Source organism: Dacryopinax primogenitus, assembly GCF_000292625.1.
Source record: "Dacryopinax primogenitus strain DJM-731 SS1 chromosome Unknown DACRYscaffold_23, whole genome shotgun sequence".
Classification (NCBI taxonomy): domain Eukaryota; kingdom Fungi; phylum Basidiomycota; class Dacrymycetes; order Dacrymycetales; family Dacrymycetaceae; genus Dacryopinax; species Dacryopinax primogenitus.
The window spans coordinates 1-21,044 of NW_024467220.1; the positions used below are offsets into that span (position 1 = coordinate 1).

Consider the following 21,044-nt stretch of genomic DNA (forward strand, 5'->3'; position numbering starts at 1 on the left):
ACCCTAACCCTAACCCTAACCCTAACCCTAACCCTAACCCTAACCCTAACCCTAACCCTAACCCTAACCCTAACCCTAACCCTAACCCTAACCCTAACCCTAACCCTAACCCTTCTTCTTACCACCGCGGTGAAATACGCAGAACTTTTGATTTGTGTCGAAATAATCGTGTACGTCCGGTCAACAAGAGTTGGTCGATGGATTCAAGCAGCTGGAACCTTGCTATATGGGCACGTGCACTTGCCTCTGGTCAACACGCCGTCTTGGGCTGATTGAGCTTGTGCCATGTCTCGGAAAGTTGAGCATACATAGACGGTTCACCATAGTATTGCACCAAATGACGCTCATTAGATATTAAAGACCGGTTGCCGGGATGAAGGGAAAGGGGGGGTGAGTTAAACACGACCATGCCTTAGTAGATGCTACCGGAAGGTAGGAACTGCATACCCTCTGAACGTACCGAAGCACGATCGCCCGTGTGGGCTGTGGGCTGAGGCAATTCAACCAGGTGACGTTAGGTAGGTGACGATAAAGCATGCAGAAGTGCGGAGACATCCAAAAAAAGAATCTCAGGTTATCCCCTTGGAACATCCCCCAAATAGGCCGAAATGGTTTCCAGGACCGACCACAAGCAACCGCAGTGTGGTGAAGAAGGGACTCGAGAAGGCCGATCAGGTACGGCGACTGACATAATATCTTTGAGTGATGAGCGATGAGCAGCAAGGTCTAAGCAGAGTATCTGAGCCACGAGAAGTGTTCGCCTATCCAGGTTGAGCAGTACTATTGTTGAAGGCTCTGCCAGATATATAATGAGGGGCTAGTTCAGACCAGAACGCATGATGAGGATGATGGCGGTGCGACTAACGACGGGTGAATGGAGCCCTGCAGCGGTAACGGGCATGAGCATTGATTAATGCGAAAAGCTAACAGACAATCAGGTAGCGATGTTGAAATTAGGAAGAGGACTAGCGTAACAAGTTGACAAATTACAGTATTAGCGTCAATGGACGGGTGGAGTGGACTGAGAGATGGAAGTCAGACAGGGAGTGACTGACTGGTCGCCACCGTCCGCGTTGATGAGGCGTGTCCACGACGTGCAGTGCGGATGTCGCCCTCGTCTTAGTTTTCCATCATCTGGGACGACGTGTACGAAAAGAAGGTCGATCTACTCGATATCTCTGGTGGTCGTCGAAGGCACTGCCCAAGCCCTGGGATCTTCTAACTCTGACAAAGGCTGATCGAAGATTTATATACTTAACACGCCTTCCATCAGACCCGGGTGCTTCTCCTTTGTAGCCTCCCATTTGTATCACCTACAACCGTCTTCACTTCCAGGCTGTTCTCTGCTCTCGACGACGACCATTACCTCTATATACAATGGACACATCCGCCGCACCGTCCCCTGCTCCGATTCGCCCTGGCAGAGCTCGTCCAGGAGGAGCAAGACCAATTGGACCTCGTCTCAATCTCAACGTCAATTTGACAAATGGCGATGCTTCAGCGGCCCCTGCGCCGAGGCAAGCATCGATTGACCAAACGATAACACCAACACCTGTCCGGCACCCATCGCTCAGCCCACCCACAATCGTTCCTCCCGCAGTGACCACCAATGGCCTCGCCCCAGTTCCCCTGCTCGGTGTCCCCCGTCCTCATTCGCGCTCTGCCACCCCTCAAATCAAGCTCGACTTAGGCGCTCTTGGAGGCGGGAACGCCAATGGTCATTCTCGCCCTGCGTCACCCTCTTCACAGGACGATGCATCCATGTACAATTTCGTCTCGTATAATACGCCTACCTTGCGCCCACCCATGACTGCAGAGTCGTCGATATCGTCTGGAACGTTGACGCTGTCTGCGATGAGTGGTGCGAGCAGCATAAGCTCCCTCGCCGACGCAATCAAAGAATGGACCATCCATCCTGTCGAGTCAGATGGATCTGATTCAGAGTCGGCTATCGGCGAGACCACTGACAAGGTATATTCGGACGCCGACTTCGAGGTGATTTCGCGATTAGGGGAGGGTGCAGGAGGGAGCGTCGACAAGGTTAGGGAGATTGCAACCGGGTTGATATGGGCTCGAAAGGTGCGTGGGAGATGTCCCCCTTCAACTCGGACCTCACTGACGCCCGTCAGACTATACCCGCTCCATCTGCCCCTGTACAGCAGCTTAGACGCGAGCTCAACTTTCTTTCCAACTGCAAGCACCCGCATATTGTCGTCTTCCACGGAGCGTACTTGTCCGCTAACGACTCACTGATCAACGTGTTGATGGAGTACTGCGAAGGTGCGCGCTTCGTTCATATACGTGCACGCCGTCATGTCTGATGCCCCCTATAGGCGGCTCTCTAGAGGCTGTTCGTGACAGGATGCGTGAGGAACGGGCAAGGATGAGCGAGAAAGTCATTGCCAAGATCGCTGAAGGGGTGAGTCCTCATCCGAGCAGTCTTATGCACCGATATCTGATGTAATGATGCAGTGCTTGAAGGGTTTGCAATACCTCAAGTCTAAGAATATCATTCACCGAGGTTCGTATATAATTACTGTCCTAGTCCCGCGAGCCGAACGCCTTTCAGACATAAAACCCTCCAACATTCTCCTCACAGTGGCCGGTGTGCCAAAACTCATCGATTTCGGTGTTTCGGGGGAGTTGGTGGATAGCTATGCGGGCACGTTCACTGGAACTTCGTACTACATGGCGGTAAGAAGTCCGTGCCATACCTCCCCTCTATCCCACTAAGACACCACAGCCCGAGCGTATTCAGGGCGCGAAATACTCCGTCAAGTCTGACGTCTGGTCTTTGGGCTTGACACTTATGGAGCTGGCGCGCAGCGAGCCCATCTATCCCGTCGATCTCGGTCCAATTGAGTTAATCACCTATATTGTCAGTTCGAAGCCGCCGTCTCTTGATGATGGCGACTGGAGCGATGACATGAAGGACTTCTTCAATCAATGGCAAGCACATTTTCTTTACCCATCTCATCAATCATTAACGGGCATTGTGAACAGCCTTGCTGTCGATCCTGCAAATCGTCCTTCACCAACTGAGCTCCTCCACCATCCTTGGATTGTCGAGTCCTCCAAACGAAAGATCAATTTGGCCAGGTGGATCCAGCAGGTCTGGCAATGGGACTCTTCAAGCGATAGCCGGTAAGTGCAGCTTATCATGCACTGTGCCAACAATTAATCCATAATCAGACCACAGTCCGCAATGCGGTAAAGGCTAGGCCAACGATGAATGAAGTGATACGCGTGTTTTCTTGCTTCTTCTCCCCTGTTTCAGATAAAGCTCCCCCGTACATCAAGCCTCCAAACCCTTAACACTCGAATCACACCATACTGACCATACTCTCATAAATGATATCCGTTGCAAGCCATACGTATTCTGATGTAATTCGAGATAAGCTATATTCCATTGCGAAGATTGTCCCATTTGGCTCCCTCGTACTGCAACCAGTTCGGTGTCTGATCAAGCCAGCCAAATGTCTCCTTGACCACTTGAACAAGGCTTTGGCCAGGCACTTCCGCCTTTCCCTCCCCTCCTTCCATGCCGTCGCGCCCACCAGTGTTCTTGTCCCCACTGAGTTCCCAAAACATTGCGCCTCCCAAGCCCATCTGGTTGATCCAGTCTGCCTTCAGCCAGGCCGCTTCAGCATTGTCATATGTTATCATCTCTCGCTTGTTAGGATCGTAGGACCAGCTGGCGATTTGCTCTCGAGATACTTGCTCGTGGGCCCCCGGTAGCGGCAACGCACGGTAATCATAGCTTCCCGCTTCCCAGCTTCCAGGACCTACACCAGAGAATGCCGAGCCAGGCCCATTGGTGTTCAAGAAGCTCCTTCCATATAACGGAAGACCTAAAGGGAATCAGTTCAAGATTTCGTCGCTTTGACGTTGTGTTTTACCAATGACAAGCTTGTTAGGTGCTACACCCTGGCTCTGATACCATTGCACGGCAGCAGACGTGGATACAGGACCACCAAAGACATTAGCTTGATGATTGGCTATCGAATCCCAAGACCCTGCGTAGTCGTACGCCTGGTTAAGCTATCAGCACATAACACAACCTTTCATATGGCAGGCTGACCATAAGATTCCAGAAGTCAAGAGATTGGTCCATGTCTCGAGCATGTAGCTTCTCGTAATTCTCGGGTCCACACGGGGCTGCAATCTAGCGATCTCTCAGGAGGGAAGGGAAAAGGAAAGCCATCGTTCTAACCGTCAATGCGAACCGATAGCTAGCACCCTTCTGGTATGCATGTTGATCGAGGCCGGAACGCAGCTCTCGAAGCAAGTCGGCGTATCCCCTGGCTTGAGCATCATTCTGGGGGTATTCATAATCCAAGTCCAGCCCATCCAATGCATAGTCCTCTAAGAGTTTGACGGCGGACCGTACAAAGTTCGCCCGAAGTTGTGGAGATACCACGACTGGATGGAAGTTATTAGAGTATGTCCATCCTCCGATCGAGACTAAGATCTTTAGGTGCCTGCATGCGAAAGAACAGATAAGTTTGGATACATGGACTGCACGCGAACTGACCTGTATTTCTTCTTCAGAAGGTACAACTGCTTGAAGTTGCCATACAGATTGGTGCCCACATCATTCCAGGAATCGCCTTCATAGTGAATCTGCTCGTCTGCCCAAGCGTCTGATAGATATACCTCTCCTGACTCTGGTCGAACGTTGGCAAATGCATAGAGAATGTGTCTAATGGCGAAAGTCAATCCCGGCCCCAGCAATTTACGAACCGTGTACGAACGTCAGATTCTGTGCTGGAATTTGCTGGGGAAAGTATTTCCGGCCATATATTCCCCTATCTCATAGTTATAGGCATGACCATTCGGCAATAGAACAGACTGATACCAGTTGACAAAGCTGCTCAGATGGTTTGAGCATACCCGCCGATCCCTAGTGATGCACTCACTATGCAACATTTCTCTTGCCGGCCATGTTGACAATTACAGTCTCAGAGCTGAACTTGAAGATGGCTTGTGTAAGCTCAGCACGATAACAGAGGAAGAAAGCGAGGAATGCAAAGATGCAAGCAAATAAGAGCCCCTTTGTCAAGCTTGGCATCTATCAAGGCAGAGGGAAATGCACAGCTCGCAGGCGACGCGCTTTCCCGGAGAGCTGGGAGCCCTGACCTTCGGCTGCCGGAAATTGGACAACATCATATCATCAGGTCATTATTGTCATGTCAATTTACTTGTACGTGTAGTGATACGGAAATCGTCCATGAGAAAGTCCTTGTGCAGAATTACCGCTTCCTGCTGCGCATCCTCCATACGAACCATACGATACATGCAACCAGCACCGTCCCAACCACACTAATGACGACACCCAAGGCGATCTTCCCACCTTCAGACAAACCAGAGTGGCAAGGCCAAGCATCGTCGCAGGGATGACCCGGAGGTAGCGTATATGCGCCTGCTTGGAGAGCAGTGAAGTACGGGTCGGTCGGATTGTTCATTACTGAATACGCGGCCAGGGTGAGGAGTGGGGCCGTGTAGTCAAGTGCAGGCTAGTGACTGTCAATTTCATCCTACTGAACGATTATGAAGTACTCACTTCTGATTCGATATAGTCTGATCGGAAATTCCAGAACCTATCCTTATTATCGGGTCCACCGACTACAGCTCCGTACAGTACATGCAGATCAGGACCATTGGGATCGGTATCAATCGCATTGATGTTGTTGCCCCCGCTGGCCATGCCCGAATGGACACGATTGGGAGAATTCGGATTGATGCCAACCACATAAACCGCTTCGGAATGATTAGAATAAATGCGTGTGGCCATAGGTACACCATCATACCTGACATTGGATTGTCTCCAAGAGTATAGTTGAGTTGCGAGATGGCAAAGTTGGTGTATGTGTCGGCCTTGTCCGATGTTGAGGCTATCGGGGCATAATGTGCCAGTGCCATGGCAGCATTGAGTGCCGGGTTGAGCGATGCAGAATCGGAATCTCCGGGCCAATATAAGAGTCCGCCTACGATTGGTTGAGTCGACACTCATGTGAAATGCAAGCAAAGCTCACCATCTGTCATGTATGCGCCTCCTCTACCACCAGACGATACCCCGTCCATCCATCGTTCCGCTTCTTTTTGCCACCCGATCAAATTAGACCCAGCCCACGATGGGCGAGCTAGCGCCATTTCAGCCAGCAGCGTATAGACAGCTGGAGCCTTCGAATCCCAGTTGAGAACACCGTTGGATCCTGAAAGCTTGTATTGGGAATAGTAAAAAAGGGCCTGCTGATATGTGGAAGGTGATGATGTCGCTAGTGATAGGAACAATGCTGCAAGGATCTGGGAAGATATTCAGACATGACCAGGAAGGTGTGAAGGTGTGCATACTAAGTCATCGCCGTATCCTGTTAGGAATGTTAGAAACGTGGAGATCCAAAAAACGTTGTAGCGTACCAGAACTCGCATATGCGTCAGCCGTTGCGGGCACAGTATCCTGATCAGTATTATGATGTGTCAGGCTTCTCACAACTAGAATTCACTCACACTGTATTCGGTCATTCCACCACTGGCATGGACACTGAGGTCCCACAATCCGGCCGCATGGCGGAGCAACGTATTTGCATACGTCTGATTGGCTATGCCAGTCGGGGCCGTTGCACTTGAGGTCGTGTTGAGAACCCCGCCAGAATAGAGGAAAGAGCATGACGAGAAAGCGGCGCTGGCTTGTGCCGTGGCATCCGTGCCAGGGCTAGCAAGGATGAGCAAACTTAGTCCCAGCGATATTGCGGTGGAAGCTTACTTGGTATCGTTAACTTGGAATGATGGACGTGGTGTTGGAATATTGGTATCGCCACCCCAATAGTTGTTGTCGATCGCATCTATGGCGACATCAGCTATGGGTAGCATAAGCGCTCATCTAGCGCGCACCATCGCCGATCTGAACAAAGAGTGTGCTATTGTCCGGGTTGGCCTAAACATATTAGGACGGTTCACATATTAGGATGTCCAGGGCGATACCTTAATCATCCAGTCAAGTCCCCATCTCAGCATTTCATCCAGATATGCAGTCTGGTTGGCAAGGTCGTAGCCTTGCCCGAATACGGTGGCACCCCAGCAAACGCTCGTGAGAACCCATGACTGAGGATGATGAGCATGCATTTCCGGCACGCAGCAAGTCCCTTACCAGTGGGAATGAGGCTTTGATGTAGTCTGTCAAATGGTCAGATTGACTGTACATCTTCCGGGAAGGACGAACAGACCTCCGGCGTCATAGTACCCTCCTGTCAAGTCGAACCCGACGTCGTCCCCATCCTGCAAGCCACTACTGTTCCGCCAGGACACCCGGTTATCCGATGGTAGCTGCCCGCTTCTCTGTGCCTCATAGAAGTAGAGGAGGTCGCCAAGGAGGTTAGACCATTGTTGATTGGGTATGGTCTGCCGTGGTGCTGGTGTTGTACCTGCGTCCGGGGGAGGCGGGTTGAAGGTGGGAGAAGGAGAGAGTTGAGCTTGAGCGAGAGTTGTTATACAAAGTAATATTGAGAGAGGTAACATTTGGAAGAGGGGAATGGGAGTAGTGCGGGCAGAGTAGCGCCCAACCACCGGTACTTAAGCATTGTGTGCATCTATTCCGAGCGCCGTCTTAGGTAAACCCTTGTCTGTTGACGTTACTCTGTGATCATCAGCGGGAAGACATGCGCGAGGTATTCGGACGTGGCTGTGCACCTTGCACGTGTGACCCAAAATTTGAGAGGTAATTCCTCCGATGACCCCTTTCGGGCGCATTTTGCCTACCATGACCCCTCGGGCGCAAATCCCTGAAATGACCCCAAATGCCGCCCCTAAGTAACCAAATAAGGAAAGCAGTGGCTGTGGCAATAGAAGCGCGTGTCTCCGGTGAATCCAACGATGCGTTTTGTGAATGTTTTGCTATCAGAACAGACCTTTTTCAAAAGACAAGCTGGTTGGCATTGTGTATGGTATCTATTATTTTCAAGAACTGCTGCAAAATTCATTGCCTTGCCGTAAAACTGCGGTGTTTCCTCACCTATGTTTACGATGGTGAAAATCGGTGAATTATTATACGAGGCATCCATGCAGAATTAATTCATATACTGTAACATAACTAATGAAAAAAAACAAGACAAAGCTTGCGAATTAATTGTCGGAATATGCTTTATAAACCGACATGAAGAGACCGAACCCTAGCGCATCTTGAACTGCTACCACCACCTTTCTTAATTGGAAGGTCCGTGGTTGCTTAGGGCAGGCCTTAGGGTCATTTCAGGGATTTGCACCCGAGGGGTCATGGTAGGCAAAATGCGCCCGAAAGTCCAAAATTTGACGGCACCGCCCCAAGCGCCCAGTGTATTGATTGGTACACGCCTCCATCGTGCGCATCTGACAATAAATCAGTCTCTCCCTTCTGGACGACCACTCTCCATCTATACCCCCATATAATTCCCTTCTTAGAAATTTGTCCCTTTTCATCGGATTATCTTCTCCATCTTGCAATGTCTCCGGTCGCTGTCCAGGACGGCTCTTTCCCCGCCCTCTTAGAGGGTCTTAAAACTGCGCCCAATGATGCAGAAGCGAAAGGTGCGGCGGAGAAACTCGCAGTTCAAGTCAAGCATGCCGGGCTACAATCTCTCACGTACGCCCCGTCATCTTAACTTCGACGTAGCTAATAAATTATTTGCAGTGACAGCGATGTCATCTCTACTCTCACTGTATACGCTAACAACAAGAAGTCTGGCTTCGAGCGCGAATCAGCCCCTGTGGGTCTCCAAGCGTTGGCACGTGTATGCGGTCATGGCTTCGAGCCTGCCTTACTTGAGACTATCCCCACACTATTCGAGTTGTATATGGACAAGGGCGATGTAGTACGATCCGCTGCAGACAAGGCCGTCAAGGCTATCCTCAAGCTCGCCCCACCGGAAGCGACACGGCCCATTCTTGATGTCCTCGAGGGTGTGCTGGAAGCGGGGAAATGGCGGACCAAGGTCGGCGTTCTCAAGGCCATCCAGGGCCTCATCCCCACCGCGAAAGAACAGTTGGGTCAAGAGCTGGCATCCATTTTGCTGAAAATTGAACACGCTATGCATGACACCAAGGCTGAGGTATGCTGCAGGTTTATGCACGTATCGTATCGATCTCACAATATCTGGATCAGGTATCCTCGGCTTCCATCGCATGTGCTACTGCGCTTTGCAAGACCATCGACAATGCTGATATCCTACCCTTCATCCCCGATCTCGTTGGCTGCATGGCTCGTCCGGACGCAGTTCCAGCATGTGTCAAGAAGCTTGCATCGACTACCTTCGTCGCAGAAGTGACTGCACCGGCATTGGCAGTCATGGTTCCCCTACTGTCCCGTGCATTGAACGAACGGAGCATGGAGACTCAGCGCCTTACGGTCATCGTGATCGACAACCTTGTCAAGCTTGTGCGTGATCCTGCGGTTGCTGCCCGATACCTCAGCGCTCTTGTTCCTGGTGTGGATCAGATCGCAAAAAGCGCAAGCTTCCCTGAAGTCCGTGCATTTGCCAACACTGCGCTCACGACATTGCTGAAAGCAGGTGCCTCGGCCACCTTCACCCCGCCCCCACCACGTGACATCGCAAAGGAGACAGATGCGGTATATGCTGTTATCCTCGCGAGCCTTCCAGGGTTCCTTCTCATGCCTGCCAAGCCTAACTCTCCCACGCCAACGCCATTCCATCCTCAACTGGAGAAATCAGCCCGGTGGAGCGCTGGTCTTGTCGCTGACTTAGTCAGGGACCGTAACTTCGACGTGAAGGCATGGAATCGCTGCTTGAGTGTGTATCTTGGATGGTGGGTTGGAGGCGCGGAAGACGGGAAGAAAGTTGGTGGCAAGGTCAGGCAGGCGTTTATGGATGCCGATCGGGTACGTCATGCGCTGTTTTCTTCTGCAAAGGTGTCAACTGAACTTCCGTCTGCAGGCAAAGAACGCCCCAGCGGACACTGGTGATGACGAGGAGGGCGAACTTCTTTGCGACATCTTGTTTTCCCTCGCCTACGGTGCTCTGTTGCTCCTTAACCACACGACGCTGCGCCTCTATCGTGGACATCGCTACGGTATCGTCGCTGGCAACGGTCAGGGCAAGAGTACTCTTATGAAGGCAATCCGCGATGGAAAGGTTGAGAACTTCCCCCCCCAGTCCGAACTACGCGCCGTCATGGTCGAGCACTCGCTGCAGGGCGAGGATGCCAGCCTGGCTATCCTCGACTTCATCGTCTCTGACAAGCAGCTGAAGGGAGTGCCTCGAGAGACGATCGCCGCTCAGTTGCGGGAAGTTGGATTCGATGATGCCAGGCAGCAGGAAACTGTCGGGTCCCTTTCTGGTGGCTGGAAGATGAAGCTGGAGCTAGCTCGTGCTATGCTTTACCATGCCGATCTCCTGCTGCTGGATGAGCCGACTAACCATGTTCGTGTCACTAAGTGTTTGCTCATGCCGTATACTTATTCTTCTACAGCTTGACGCCGCCTCGGTCAAGTGGCTCCAGGAATATCTCGTTTCCCTGAAGCACGTTACCAGTCTCATTGTCAGCCACGACTCGGGCTTCCTGGATGCTGTCACAACCGACATCATGCACTATGAAACCAAAAAGCTTGTATACTACAAGGGCAACCTTGCTTCCTTCGTTGAGAAGCACCCTGAGGCTAAGTCCTACTACACGCTCGCCGCAACCTCCATCAAGTAAGTGGAATGATAGTTTGCGTGGATCCATCGTTAATGGATGACTGAATTAGATTCGCATTCCCATCCCCTGGTTCCTTGATGGGTGTACGATCAAACACGCGCGCGATTTTGAAACTCTCTCACTGCACCTTCGCCTACCCAGGCAAGCCGACGCCACAACTCAAGGATGTCTCCTGCGCTCTGTCTTTGTCCAGTCGCGTAGGTGTTATTGGGCCCAACGGAGCTGGCAAGTCCACCCTCATCAAACTCATCACGGGCGAGACGTCTCCTCAAGAAGGCACCGTCGTCAAACATCCCAGCTTGCGCGTCGGCTATGTCGCGCAGCATGCGACCCATCATATTGATCGTCACTTGGAGAAGACACCTGTTCAGTACATCCAATGGCGTTATCAGGACGGGCATGATCGTGAATTGCTCGAAAAGGCGACACGTGTTCTCACGGATGCGGAAAGGGCACAGCTCGAGGTCGAGTTCGTTGGCAAGAATGGAGAGAAACGGAAGATCGAAATGATCATGGGTCGCCAAAAGCTGAAGAAGAGTCTTCAGTATGAAGTCAAGTGGCGCGGTCTCGACCATCGATTTAACAGCTGGATTCCTCGTGACGAACTCGTTGAAAAGGGTTTCTTAAAACTTGTTGGGCAATTTGACGACATCGAATCGTCGCGAGAAGGTGCTGGGACGCGCGAGACATCGACGGTGGTTGTGCGCAAGCATCTGGAAGATGTTGGATTGGATGGTGACATTGCCCAATACAACGAAATGAAGGGTCTCTCTGGAGGTCAGAAGGTTAAAGTTGTTATTGCTGCGGCAATGTGGAACAACCCCCAGTTGCTCGTCCTTGATGAGCCAACGAGTAAGCTTACAAACCACTGTCCTTTACATGCAGATGCTGATAAATTTATGTTCAGACTTCTTGGATAGAGAGGCTTTGGGCGGTCTCGCTGTTGCGATTCGTGACTGGAGTGGGGCTGTCATCATCATCAGCCACAACGACGAGTTCGTCAGCGCACTGTGCCCAGAAATTTGGAACGTCAATGCTGGTGTGTTGACAAAGCAAGGGAAGGTTGCGGTCATCGATGAAGCATTCCTGGATGTCAAGACTGCCAAGTCAAGCCGCAGCAACACACCTTCTGCGACACCGGCGGGCACCACCCCGGACGCTTCTACCCTACCGACGCCTGCGGGTTCTGGCGCAGAAGATTCGAAACCGGCGAGTGGTGTTGCCACACCTCTCAAGAAGAAGAAGAAGCAGACTCGTAACCAAATGAAGGCGCAGGAAGAGCGGCGACGTGTTCGTAAGCTGAATTGGCTGACCTTCGGTGGGCCAAAGCCGGAGGATACGGACAGCGACTGAGATGATATGAGTCTCTGATTTCCTTTCCGCTTCATTACTCGAAAGATGCAACGTGTTTTGTAGTGGGAATGTTGTACAAATAGCGGCATAGACTATAGAATATTTCATGGCTTGTAATTGCATCGTGACTGATCTCAAATTGTTGTTTTCAGTGGTGTGTGGCTTTCGGATGCCGAAGCCAGCCGTTCAAATTGCTTCCTTGTCTGCGGTCGTTGGAGACGAACATTCAATGTCGCCGGCCATCATCATGTCCACCGCACCACAGTTACCACCGCAACTCGAAGCATGGCTGCGCGAATTCTGGCAGCGTCAGATGGATCAGGCAGAGAACATGCGGGAAGATGGATTGAAGGAGACGACGTTACCGCTGGCACGGATAAAGAAGGTGATGAAGATGGATCCAGACGTCAAGGTGCGTTATTCATTCGACCTCGTGTGCTCTGCCCTGACCAGGCGTGAGAAGTAGATGATCTCATCCGACGGTATTCCACGGCGTTTCTACGGTGATAAGGATATGTACTAACGAATATACAGCACCTTTACTCCTGTCAAAAGCATGTGAAAGTATGTGTGTTCCTTGCCACGAAAAGCGATAATGAGCTCTGATTGGTCGGTCAGTATTCATATCTGAGGTCACATCCCGCGCGTGGATGCTGGCCGAGTTGAATAAGCGAAGAACATTGCAGAGGGTCGACGTTGCCGGAGCCGTCGGGCAGAGCGACCAGTTCGATTTCCTCATCGACATCGTCCCACCAGAATACGGGTATTCAAAACACAAGGCGAAGAGAGAGGTTAACCCCTTGTTCCCGTATTTTCGCCAGTAACGCTGATGCTCAACCACTAGAAGGTAGAGGGCGAGGAGGGCCAAGTTAATGGACAACAACATCCCATCCTCGCTGAACCCGACGAGGAGGCTGGCGAGCCACCCGCACTCCAGCCATATCAGGGCAATCGTTGACACTTGTGTATCAGTATGGTATTTCATTACATGTATCCTCCGAATATAATACTGTGCGACATAACATTGTCCCTGTATGTGGTCAATGTGGTGCGTGTGCTATACTACAATGCATGGGGTTTGAATGAGGGTCGAGGATAGCGATCTTCGACACGGTCGTCAAACGGCGTCAGAAATGGGTTCTCCTCTGGTACTGGCACGCTAGGCGTCAGCTGACGGGGAACGGCGCGAGACGAGTAAGCTGGTAGTTCTGGTGACATGACTCTACCTGAAGGTGATACCGTTGGGGGGGAGAATGGTCGTACATTGATGATGGGTGAACCTCGGGTATTGGTTCGCGGTGGAGGGAACGGGGGCAACCCTGGGGACGGCATTGGTGAAGGCGGATGGGGAATATTCTTCAGGGAAGCCGGCTCCGGCGTGACGATGACAGGCAAGGACCCGTCGGGTCCGATGTCCTTCCCCTTCTCCGATGCGCCAAAATCGGCCATGGGCTCCTTCTGCGGTGGTTCAACATCTCCAAGCAGTGCACGCCTCTTCTCCCAGCGAGCTTTCTTCCATCTGTAGACAGCATGCTTTCCCCAGTTGTGCCAGACCAATGTGCAGACCGCAACCAGGACAACGATGACCCACAGTGCGATGAAGATACCGAACATCCAGCGCTCGGTGTATAGGGTGTTCGTGTACTTGGCAATCAACTGGTCGGCGAGCCCTTGACTGCCCCCATTCACATTTGGATCGCCAACAGCAGCATTGCGGATGTTGGTCGAAATCTCGGTTTGACTGGAATTGCTGAGCTGTAGGATATCCTCAGGCATGAGCGGCAGCTTGACCTGGACGTTCTGGTGAATCCAAGTCAAAGCTTCCTCAATATGCTCGACCTTGCCACCTAGGAAACACGCCACAAATTCCTGAATTGGCGGACCGAGGATGGTATTGCCAAACACCGTGTTGACAGCAGAGACAACATCGGAGTAAAACGTCTCGATGGTGCTATTGAGCGAGACTGTGGTGGTATTGAGCCAGCCAAATACCCCACCATCGATCGTTTGCTGGATACCGAGGATATGCGAGTTTGTCGCGTTCACATAGCTTCCTGTTTGGGAGGCAATGGCCGCGTTGATGCTCGTGCTAATTGCGTCCGTCAGGCCATCAACGGCAGTGCTGACTTGATTCTTCGCATCCCCCGTGAACAAAGCAATCAGAGCGAGTTGCAGTTCCACCGAAAGGATGCCAGCAAGACCAATGACCAAGCAGATGAGTGCGGGAGGATAAGTGATATAGGCCAAAAACCAGCGAATGTTATTTCGCGCAGTCGGTGTCTTGAACATTCTCTTGAGCAGGGTGACTTCGAGCCACTGGAGTATCATCATATGATGTGATTCGGCCATGAACGTAAGTGTAGAGCGCTCGTTTGCGAACGGATCCTGGGACATGCCGGAGATGGCGGCATCGGCGTTCCAGCGCTCTTTCATCGTCCGCACGCGTTTCATGAGCACGCGCCAGCGGTACCATTGCCAGGCGCAGTTGGCGACGATAATGAGGACAATAGCAAGGAGAGCGATGCCGATGGCGATAATGGGGATCTTGGCCATAATCTTGCCTAAGTCATCGATACTGCTGTCTAGGCTGGTGGCATTGCAAAATGTAACTGTTTGCTGGGCTGGTACGGCAAGTACATTCTCGTTGAACGAGAGTCCATTGAACGTGTTGTTGATATCTTGGATCACATCCTGGAATGGGGTGTCAATGCTGGAGAACGATCAGAAACATCCAGGCTTTGACTTTGATCATGGCACTTACAGTTCCGTGAGCATATCCTTGAGAGTAGAGAGCGTAGGCAGTGAATTACTCAAGCTGATAAGTGAATTCTCAAAGTCCGTGGGGATGGTGACGTTGCCCAGTTCAGCCAGACTCGGGAGTGAGATCTGCGGGATCTGTGGTGAGCCCGGTAGGAAGCTCAGGCCTTCATTAATTACGCTGAATGCGCTGTTAACAGCCGATTGGGCCGCAGAGACATCATTGGCGATGTTCGTCCCAATTGCGCTTAGGGTAGTGTTTAGGAAGGAAGTGACCTCCTGAACAGCCCCGATGAGGACAGCAAGACCGCCTCGGATGACTAGTTCCAGGAAACAGAGGAATGTTGAACGATACATGTCAACAATAAAGTCGATGAGGGCTTCCAGCGCCTGAAGTCTATGATTGCTATCAGTATCATGATGGTATATGCGGTGGAATTGGAAGATCGACGCACGTTAGAATGAGGACGTCCTTTGCTCCGTCGATAGTCCCGTTGACAGCATCGACGATGCCCTTGTTGGTTCCCTGTGCCATATACCTCGGTAAGCTTGCAGCTACTGTAGCTGCACTCTCCGCAGCTTGACAGCTCGCGAGCACGTCTGCCTTCATCGCCGTGACTGCATCTTGGACGTCATATGAGGAGAGCACAAGCTTGATAACCACGAAAATGAGCGATACGACGGGCGTTGCAAGCCAGGTGAGCGAATAGTGATCCACTAGCCTGAGGTAAGGTGGGAGTGGGGTGTCCACTGTTGCGGGATCGACGGGTGCGCGGAATCGGTCTGGCATGGGTGTCGCTGTGATGGGAAGAATGCTCTCACCAGGAGAGTTGGAACGAGGAAGATGGTGGTAATGAGGAGGAGGGGATATGGAAGAAGGAGTGGTGATCATTGTGAATAGGAGTGAATATGTGTTGAAGGCCAAGACCTTCTATGGCCAGTGAAAGGGAGAGTGAATCGAGGATGGCCTGTGGGTCTTGACTCGCGCACTGGTGGACAGAACGGGTATGGAAAAGAGAAAGAACAGGTAACCCCCGAGTACGCCATGGTTTTGAGGACTTGTACTGGACATGCATTACTGGCGTTAGCCCAATTATGTTGGTGAACAATCAAGAGACGAAGATGGTTTATTGTGTGTGGTCTGTTGGTACAAGCAAGAAGTAAGGTACATCACCGCCACTGATCAAATGAAATGGACCCTAACAACGCTTTGTTTGACTCTCGTTCACCATCCTGTACGAGTACTGTCTAATTTGGAAATATTTATCAACTATTCAGCATACGAATGCACTATGTACTCTGAAGTTCAAGGGATAGTCCATGAGCTCTGTGTTCTATCACCGCCATTCAACCGCCACCTGTACGAACAATAGTCGCTAAATCCGCTATGGAGGAGCGCCACTCACGTGCCCTGCTATCGGGCCTTTGCCGGCGTCGCAACCCGCCAATTCCCCTATCCCTTCCCTCACTCTCACCATGCTCCGGTTGCTCGCGCTAACCCTTCTGCTCATCACCGGATTTGCACTAGCAGATGAAACAGTCCAGGATGCTGGTAAGCCGTTTATCTCCCAGATCAACAATGACCAGAGATGCTCACGATATGGTCTTGGTAGCTAGGTTGGCTCGCCAGCTCTTGCAACAGGAGACTATAGGGAACCTCGCAACTGTTTTTCCCTCATCGCATCCCGTCCTTCCGGGACAGCCGTTCAGCCTCATGGAGTGCTTTGCTCCGTGTGTACATTCAGTCCAAGTGCAGCCTAAGCTCACCTAGGCGATGCGACAGATGCCACTCGAACGGCTCCTTGACGCTCCTCTTCCTCCCCATAGCACAAAACAATCGGAACATCCTCGCCTCCCCCTATCACTCAGCGACTCTCACAGTGCGCGTTCGTGATCCCTCCAGTCCCTACGACTCCGAAGGCAAGGGTTGGGACAGTCCCGCTTCCCGTGGCCGGGTCGCACTCATCGGGAATGTTACTGTGACGGGGAAAGATGGGTCAGACGTGGAGGAGTGTTATTTGGAGAGTCATCCAGACGCTGAAGGCTGGCTTCCGGGAAGGAAGGAAGCACCGGTACGCCCTATTGCGAACTCTACATATAAGAGGTGCTGAGTCGGACGCAGCATAATGCGTATTGGGCGAGATTTGATCCTCATGTGAGGGTGTTTACACAATGGATGGGAACCCAACTAATGTTCCGTGAAGCACATATATTGGGTTGGAGGATTCGGAGAGTGAGTTCATACCAAAAAACCCGGAATGCACTTCCGAAATTGATTTATGCTCCAGCGAACATTATATCGGCTACATCCCTTTGGATCTATACCAGAAAGCCGCACCCATCGTCAACGGCATGTCGGAGCCCCTAATCATCCAGTAATAGGTCAACGTTCTCGACACACTCTCTGCCTACCTCACCGCTTTGGATCTTGCACACTTTGTACAACGGTATTGCAATGGAAGGATATGAACTGCCGATTGTCATACCGGCCCGCTGCGCATCCGACCGCAATTTGAAAGCTCCATTCCTCGTTCCGGAAAAATGCTCTCACAGGTTGCCCATTATCAGGTAAATTGCATGGATTCTCCTTCGGTGATATGCTCGTCACCGGCCATGACTAACCACACATCTGCGATATCCTCTATCAAATGAGCTGTTGTGCCTCAGCCCCCACTCGTCCAGAACAGTGGTATGATCTTGCCCCTTCTCGAACAGAGTGAGACCGAGGTTTGGCCATTTGGTAAGCTCATCGGGACAATCTCGCAACATCGGTCACATTGCTCCCCCCTCGGTGCCTGGATTGCTAATACTCCTTCACCGGCCGCGACTCGTACGGTTTAATCGCAACAGGTGATGGACAAGAATGCAATGTGCTCCAATAATTTTTGCTCGTTCCATACAACGGAGTCTCGGCCGCCGACCAGGCACACAGCGGCGAGGCAAGATGTGGATGAAGTTGGAGGCTTGCAGCGCATTGTTGGTGCTCTTGGCCGATGTCGCAGAGCGCCCCAGGATCATATGGCGCTCGATCGGAAGGCTAAATTTCCCCATGGTCAAGGGTGTCGGAGACGATGTAACTCCGTGAGGCCAAGATAGGGGGCGCACCTGATTAGATAATCAGGGTCACCGTGGCGATCATGGGTTCGGTGATCGAGATGGCGCCCCATCTCGTCAGATCCGAGATTATGGTTTTCAGCAGCAAACGCCCTGAACTTTTTCAAAATTATCAGGCGCCCACGTTAGCGTCCTATGACTCGTGCTCAACCTGCATTCAGCTCATCCACAACGCTTACAACCACCGTCGCGTGCTAGGGGTACCCGCAAATTACTCGACTTGGTTTGTCAGGAGTTGGGCTCTTCCTACCGCTTCCGACGGCGTGGTATAGCCCGGAGAAGACCATGTTTGGCTGGAAAACCGAAGAACCGGAACGCACTAGTGGATAAACTTGAAACTTCAGGATGGAATGGAGCCGCTTACAAATGCCATCCCGTGAATAAAGTCGGGATTGGACCGCTTCTAGTGGAAAACCTGCCACATGGAGGGTTATGGTCACGACCGAGAACTTTACCGTGCGCCAGACTTGCCGTTTCAGGAAATCGCCGAAGAACCGAGCGATTCCAGCACAAGATAACAAAGAGGTTTCGCGTGACGCCTGAGAATTGCCACGTTACACACACGCGAAGACATATTCGATGAGCCGGATTAGTCTGTCTCGGCGCTCCAATTTAGTTGGGGCCGATGTGCACTCCCTTCATCGGCTTATCACGGTGTGGTCTGAGCTTTTAGGCCTGTGGAATGAGGCGTGTCCACATGGCTTCGAGCTTGATGCGCTCTCGGGTTAGCCCGTGGGGCGTAGAGAGAACGACCGAAATAATACCGACAGAGATCTTCCATGTGCTCGCTTGGCGATGACCTCTCAAGTGCCGGACATTATCGATGACAATGTTGGACCGATGCAGTGGAGCCACCGGAGAGAGTTGACGTGACACAGCGGCTGGCTATGCCATGAGAGCTGAGTAACAATGATGGAAAGTACGGGGGAGGCGCAAAAAAGCTTGGGCTGATGGGTCGAACCCGAATTTGGTGGTGCCTTGCACAGCCCCTGTGCCTTGGGGATTTCGGGCAAGGTCGGTGATGGGCAGGGCCGCGGGGCCCGTGTCAGACCGCGAAGCAGAACTGTGACATATTTTCGGAGGTATCAGAATGCCGGTATGGCTTCGTTTGATTCCCTGTTAGACGTCCGATTCTAAGCGGGCAAAGAGGGAAAGGGAGGATGGAACGATGGTGGGTTGAAATAAGTAATGGAGCGAAATGGAAGAGAGATCAGGAAAGTCTCTCTTGATGGAAAGTTCCGTGGAAGCGGGGATCAGAAAATAAGATATATGTCAAGGTGCGGAAACAAGATTACGGGAGCGATTTGCGTCACTCCAACACTTCTTACAGATCCGGTCAAGCCGCCAGAGAAGACGCGGCTTTGTTTTCTGCGCTTTCTCCTGAAAAAAAAGAAAAGAAGTCAGGAGAGATATGATGAAACAGGGCCGAGGAGAATGCGAAATTCCAGGAACAGTTCGTGGATATTCTAGATGGACAGCGGTTAAAGGAAGTGGCCTGGAAGAACCCGCGGAGGGCGGGGCAGGGGGGACAAGGCACGAATGAAGCGAGACACGTGGAGCGGCTGTGCGTCCTGCGTCAAACCTGCAAGCGGCAACAAAGCCTCGACCAGGCAATTTTCGCTTTTTGACTGGATCACTCCATTTGTGCTCTGAGATACCGCACTGAGCGGGAATGAGTACGGGGGCCGGGGAACACCCGAGAAAATCCAGGGTGTTGTGCAAAAGATCAAGTGGGGAAGTGTCCCCCGATTGTGAGTCGGTCCGTAAGTTTGGTGTGTCAGGGATACTTGTGTGCAATCCGGAGCAGAGAGGGCGCCGTTCAGAAGTGAAGCGCCCGGGGGCGGCTCTGTCTACAGGGATCATTTTTAGTTTTGGAGCGCGCGCCTGGTTGAACGCGACTGAGATTCGGATAGATCACTGAGCCCTTCTCCGCTTTCGTCCCCTTCTCCTCCTCCTCCTCGTCTGCATACCGTATACCCCCCCGCCCCCCAAAAACCCATCGACGACGCCCGCTCGGCTGTTTTGTCTCCCCATCAAATCACCCTCTCCTTATTGGGCGAAACACGGCCTTGATTTTTTCGTAATTTCTTGTCCGGACTCTCTAGCCTCGCCATTCCTTCCGGGGCCATCCTTGTTGCAGTTTCGCCCCACTGAGCGAGGCATGTCAACCATCCCGAGTCCGATAAAGGCACAACGCCACGCCCCAGCCTTTGGACGTCCCCAGGTTCCCGTCCCAGATCTTATCCTTCTTTAGCCTCTCCCCGCCATCGGGCTACCAATTCACTCATACACGGTTGTGAACACCACCGTCCCGGTTCTGTAGGCTGGCAGTACACGCTTCCAAAACGTCGACCCTTACCATCTTCCCGTATTCCGGCACCTTCCTCGCCAACAAACACATACGCATGGTTGGCGTTACGTTCACTGTTGACGAGGACATCAATAACTCCTACTCCCTCGACAACCCTCAGCCAGCCGTCAACGCACCACAAGCGCTTCAACACCCTCAACCGGGGCCATCGACACACCAACAACCTCAATCCGCACATTCATCGCAGTATACTCGACCATTGGCCACCTCCACTCCCATGACCTCGCTACAACCTCTTCCCATGCAAGCTACACACCGTTTGTCAGTGACATCGCCCATTCGTATTGCCACAGACGCTAGCTTACTGACCCGCAGCGACAGGCAACATATGTCGGGGCTGCCGTCTCCTCCAAATCCCGCCGACACAGGAGAGGCTGACCCGTCTCCGTTTGCCTGGAGCCCGCCGGGGACAGCAAATCGGGGAGGACACCCCTATCAGCCCCTGACATCTCCAGATAATTACTCGTACAACCATCCATTCGCCCACTATGGGCCATCAAGCGCCCATCCTGGCAATCCTAATATCGCTGGACCGTCAACGGTGCCGACGCTAACATATACGAATGCGTCAGCATACGGTCCATACAGCTCCCAACGTCGCTCACCACATTCGACTAACCCTTCTTCCCCTCAGCACCATTCTTACCTCCCCGCTGGCACCGAGGCATACCCCCATGGAACGTCTGGGTTCGCTGTAGACACGCACTCGCCGTCCGTGTCACCGCCAAACCCATCGCCAGTGTTCGAGCAGAATTACACG

At 52.1% G+C, this 21,044-nt stretch overlaps 7 protein-coding genes across 7 annotated transcripts; 4 read left to right on the forward strand and 3 right to left on the reverse strand.

Moving 5' to 3' along the window:
- Window positions 1-1,854: 1,854 nt before the first annotated feature.
- On the forward strand, window positions 1,855-3,148 carry DACRYDRAFT_59367 (kinase-like protein; the record flags this gene model as incomplete). The annotated part of the gene is made up of 6 exons (XM_040775557.1): window positions 1,855-2,079; window positions 2,130-2,280; window positions 2,334-2,419; window positions 2,473-2,521; window positions 2,570-2,694; window positions 2,744-3,148. The coding sequence occupies 6 exons, from the start codon at window positions 1,855-1,857 to the stop codon at window positions 3,146-3,148; spliced, it is 1,041 nt and encodes a 346-aa protein (XP_040624147.1).
- Window positions 3,149-3,399: 251 nt separating this feature from the next.
- DACRYDRAFT_84804 (glycoside hydrolase family 18 protein) lies at window positions 3,400-5,043 on the reverse strand (the record flags this gene model as incomplete). Its single annotated transcript, XM_040776700.1, has 8 exons — window positions 4,920-5,043; window positions 4,859-4,870; window positions 4,755-4,808; window positions 4,535-4,702; window positions 4,214-4,481; window positions 4,082-4,165; window positions 3,900-4,032; window positions 3,400-3,851 (listed from the first exon to the last, which is right to left on the reverse strand). Exons 1-8 carry the CDS (start codon window positions 4,943-4,945, stop codon window positions 3,400-3,402), a joined length of 1,197 nt encoding a protein of 398 aa, XP_040624148.1. The 5' UTR covers window positions 4,946-5,043.
- Window positions 5,044-5,252: 209 nt separating this feature from the next.
- On the reverse strand, window positions 5,253-7,533 carry DACRYDRAFT_84808 (Six-hairpin glycosidase; the record flags this gene model as incomplete). The annotated part of the gene is made up of 12 exons (XM_040776701.1): window positions 7,227-7,533; window positions 7,151-7,176; window positions 6,985-7,104; window positions 6,895-6,937; window positions 6,767-6,845; window positions 6,511-6,715; window positions 6,421-6,460; window positions 6,355-6,371; window positions 6,036-6,306; window positions 5,811-5,987; window positions 5,564-5,760; window positions 5,253-5,516 (listed from the first exon to the last, which is right to left on the reverse strand). Exons 1-12 carry the CDS (start codon window positions 7,516-7,518, stop codon window positions 5,253-5,255), a joined length of 1,731 nt encoding a protein of 576 aa, XP_040624149.1. The 5' UTR covers window positions 7,519-7,533.
- Window positions 7,534-8,420: 887 nt separating this feature from the next.
- On the forward strand, window positions 8,421-12,157 carry DACRYDRAFT_25084 (uncharacterized protein). Its single transcript, XM_040774001.1, has 7 exons — window positions 8,421-8,617; window positions 8,666-9,083; window positions 9,137-9,871; window positions 9,927-10,412; window positions 10,462-10,685; window positions 10,739-11,541; window positions 11,597-12,157. Exons 1-7 carry the CDS (start codon window positions 8,478-8,480, stop codon window positions 12,040-12,042), a joined length of 3,252 nt encoding a protein of 1,083 aa, XP_040624150.1. The 5' UTR covers window positions 8,421-8,477; the 3' UTR covers window positions 12,043-12,157.
- Window positions 12,158-12,286: 129 nt separating this feature from the next.
- Window positions 12,287-12,981, forward strand: DACRYDRAFT_25085 (histone-fold-containing protein; the record flags this gene model as incomplete). Its single annotated transcript, XM_040774002.1, has 4 exons — window positions 12,287-12,454; window positions 12,509-12,524; window positions 12,577-12,606; window positions 12,661-12,981. 4 exons carry the CDS (start codon window positions 12,290-12,292, stop codon window positions 12,864-12,866), a joined length of 417 nt encoding a protein of 138 aa, XP_040624151.1. The 3' UTR covers window positions 12,867-12,981.
- A 123-nt stretch (window positions 12,982-13,104) lies between these two features.
- Window positions 13,105-15,589, reverse strand: DACRYDRAFT_84813 (uncharacterized protein; the record flags this gene model as incomplete). The annotated part of the gene is made up of 3 exons (XM_040776702.1): window positions 13,105-14,752; window positions 14,804-15,196; window positions 15,255-15,589. The coding sequence occupies 3 exons, from the start codon at window positions 15,587-15,589 to the stop codon at window positions 13,105-13,107; spliced, it is 2,376 nt and encodes a 791-aa protein (XP_040624152.1).
- Window positions 15,590-16,269: 680 nt separating this feature from the next.
- On the forward strand, window positions 16,270-17,271 carry DACRYDRAFT_25086 (uncharacterized protein). Its single transcript, XM_040774003.1, has 6 exons — window positions 16,270-16,351; window positions 16,413-16,530; window positions 16,583-16,871; window positions 16,922-16,954; window positions 17,004-17,032; window positions 17,088-17,271. The coding sequence occupies exons 1-6, from the start codon at window positions 16,276-16,278 to the stop codon at window positions 17,176-17,178; spliced, it is 636 nt and encodes a 211-aa protein (XP_040624153.1). The 5' UTR covers window positions 16,270-16,275; the 3' UTR covers window positions 17,179-17,271.
- Window positions 17,272-21,044: the final 3,773 nt, after the last annotated feature.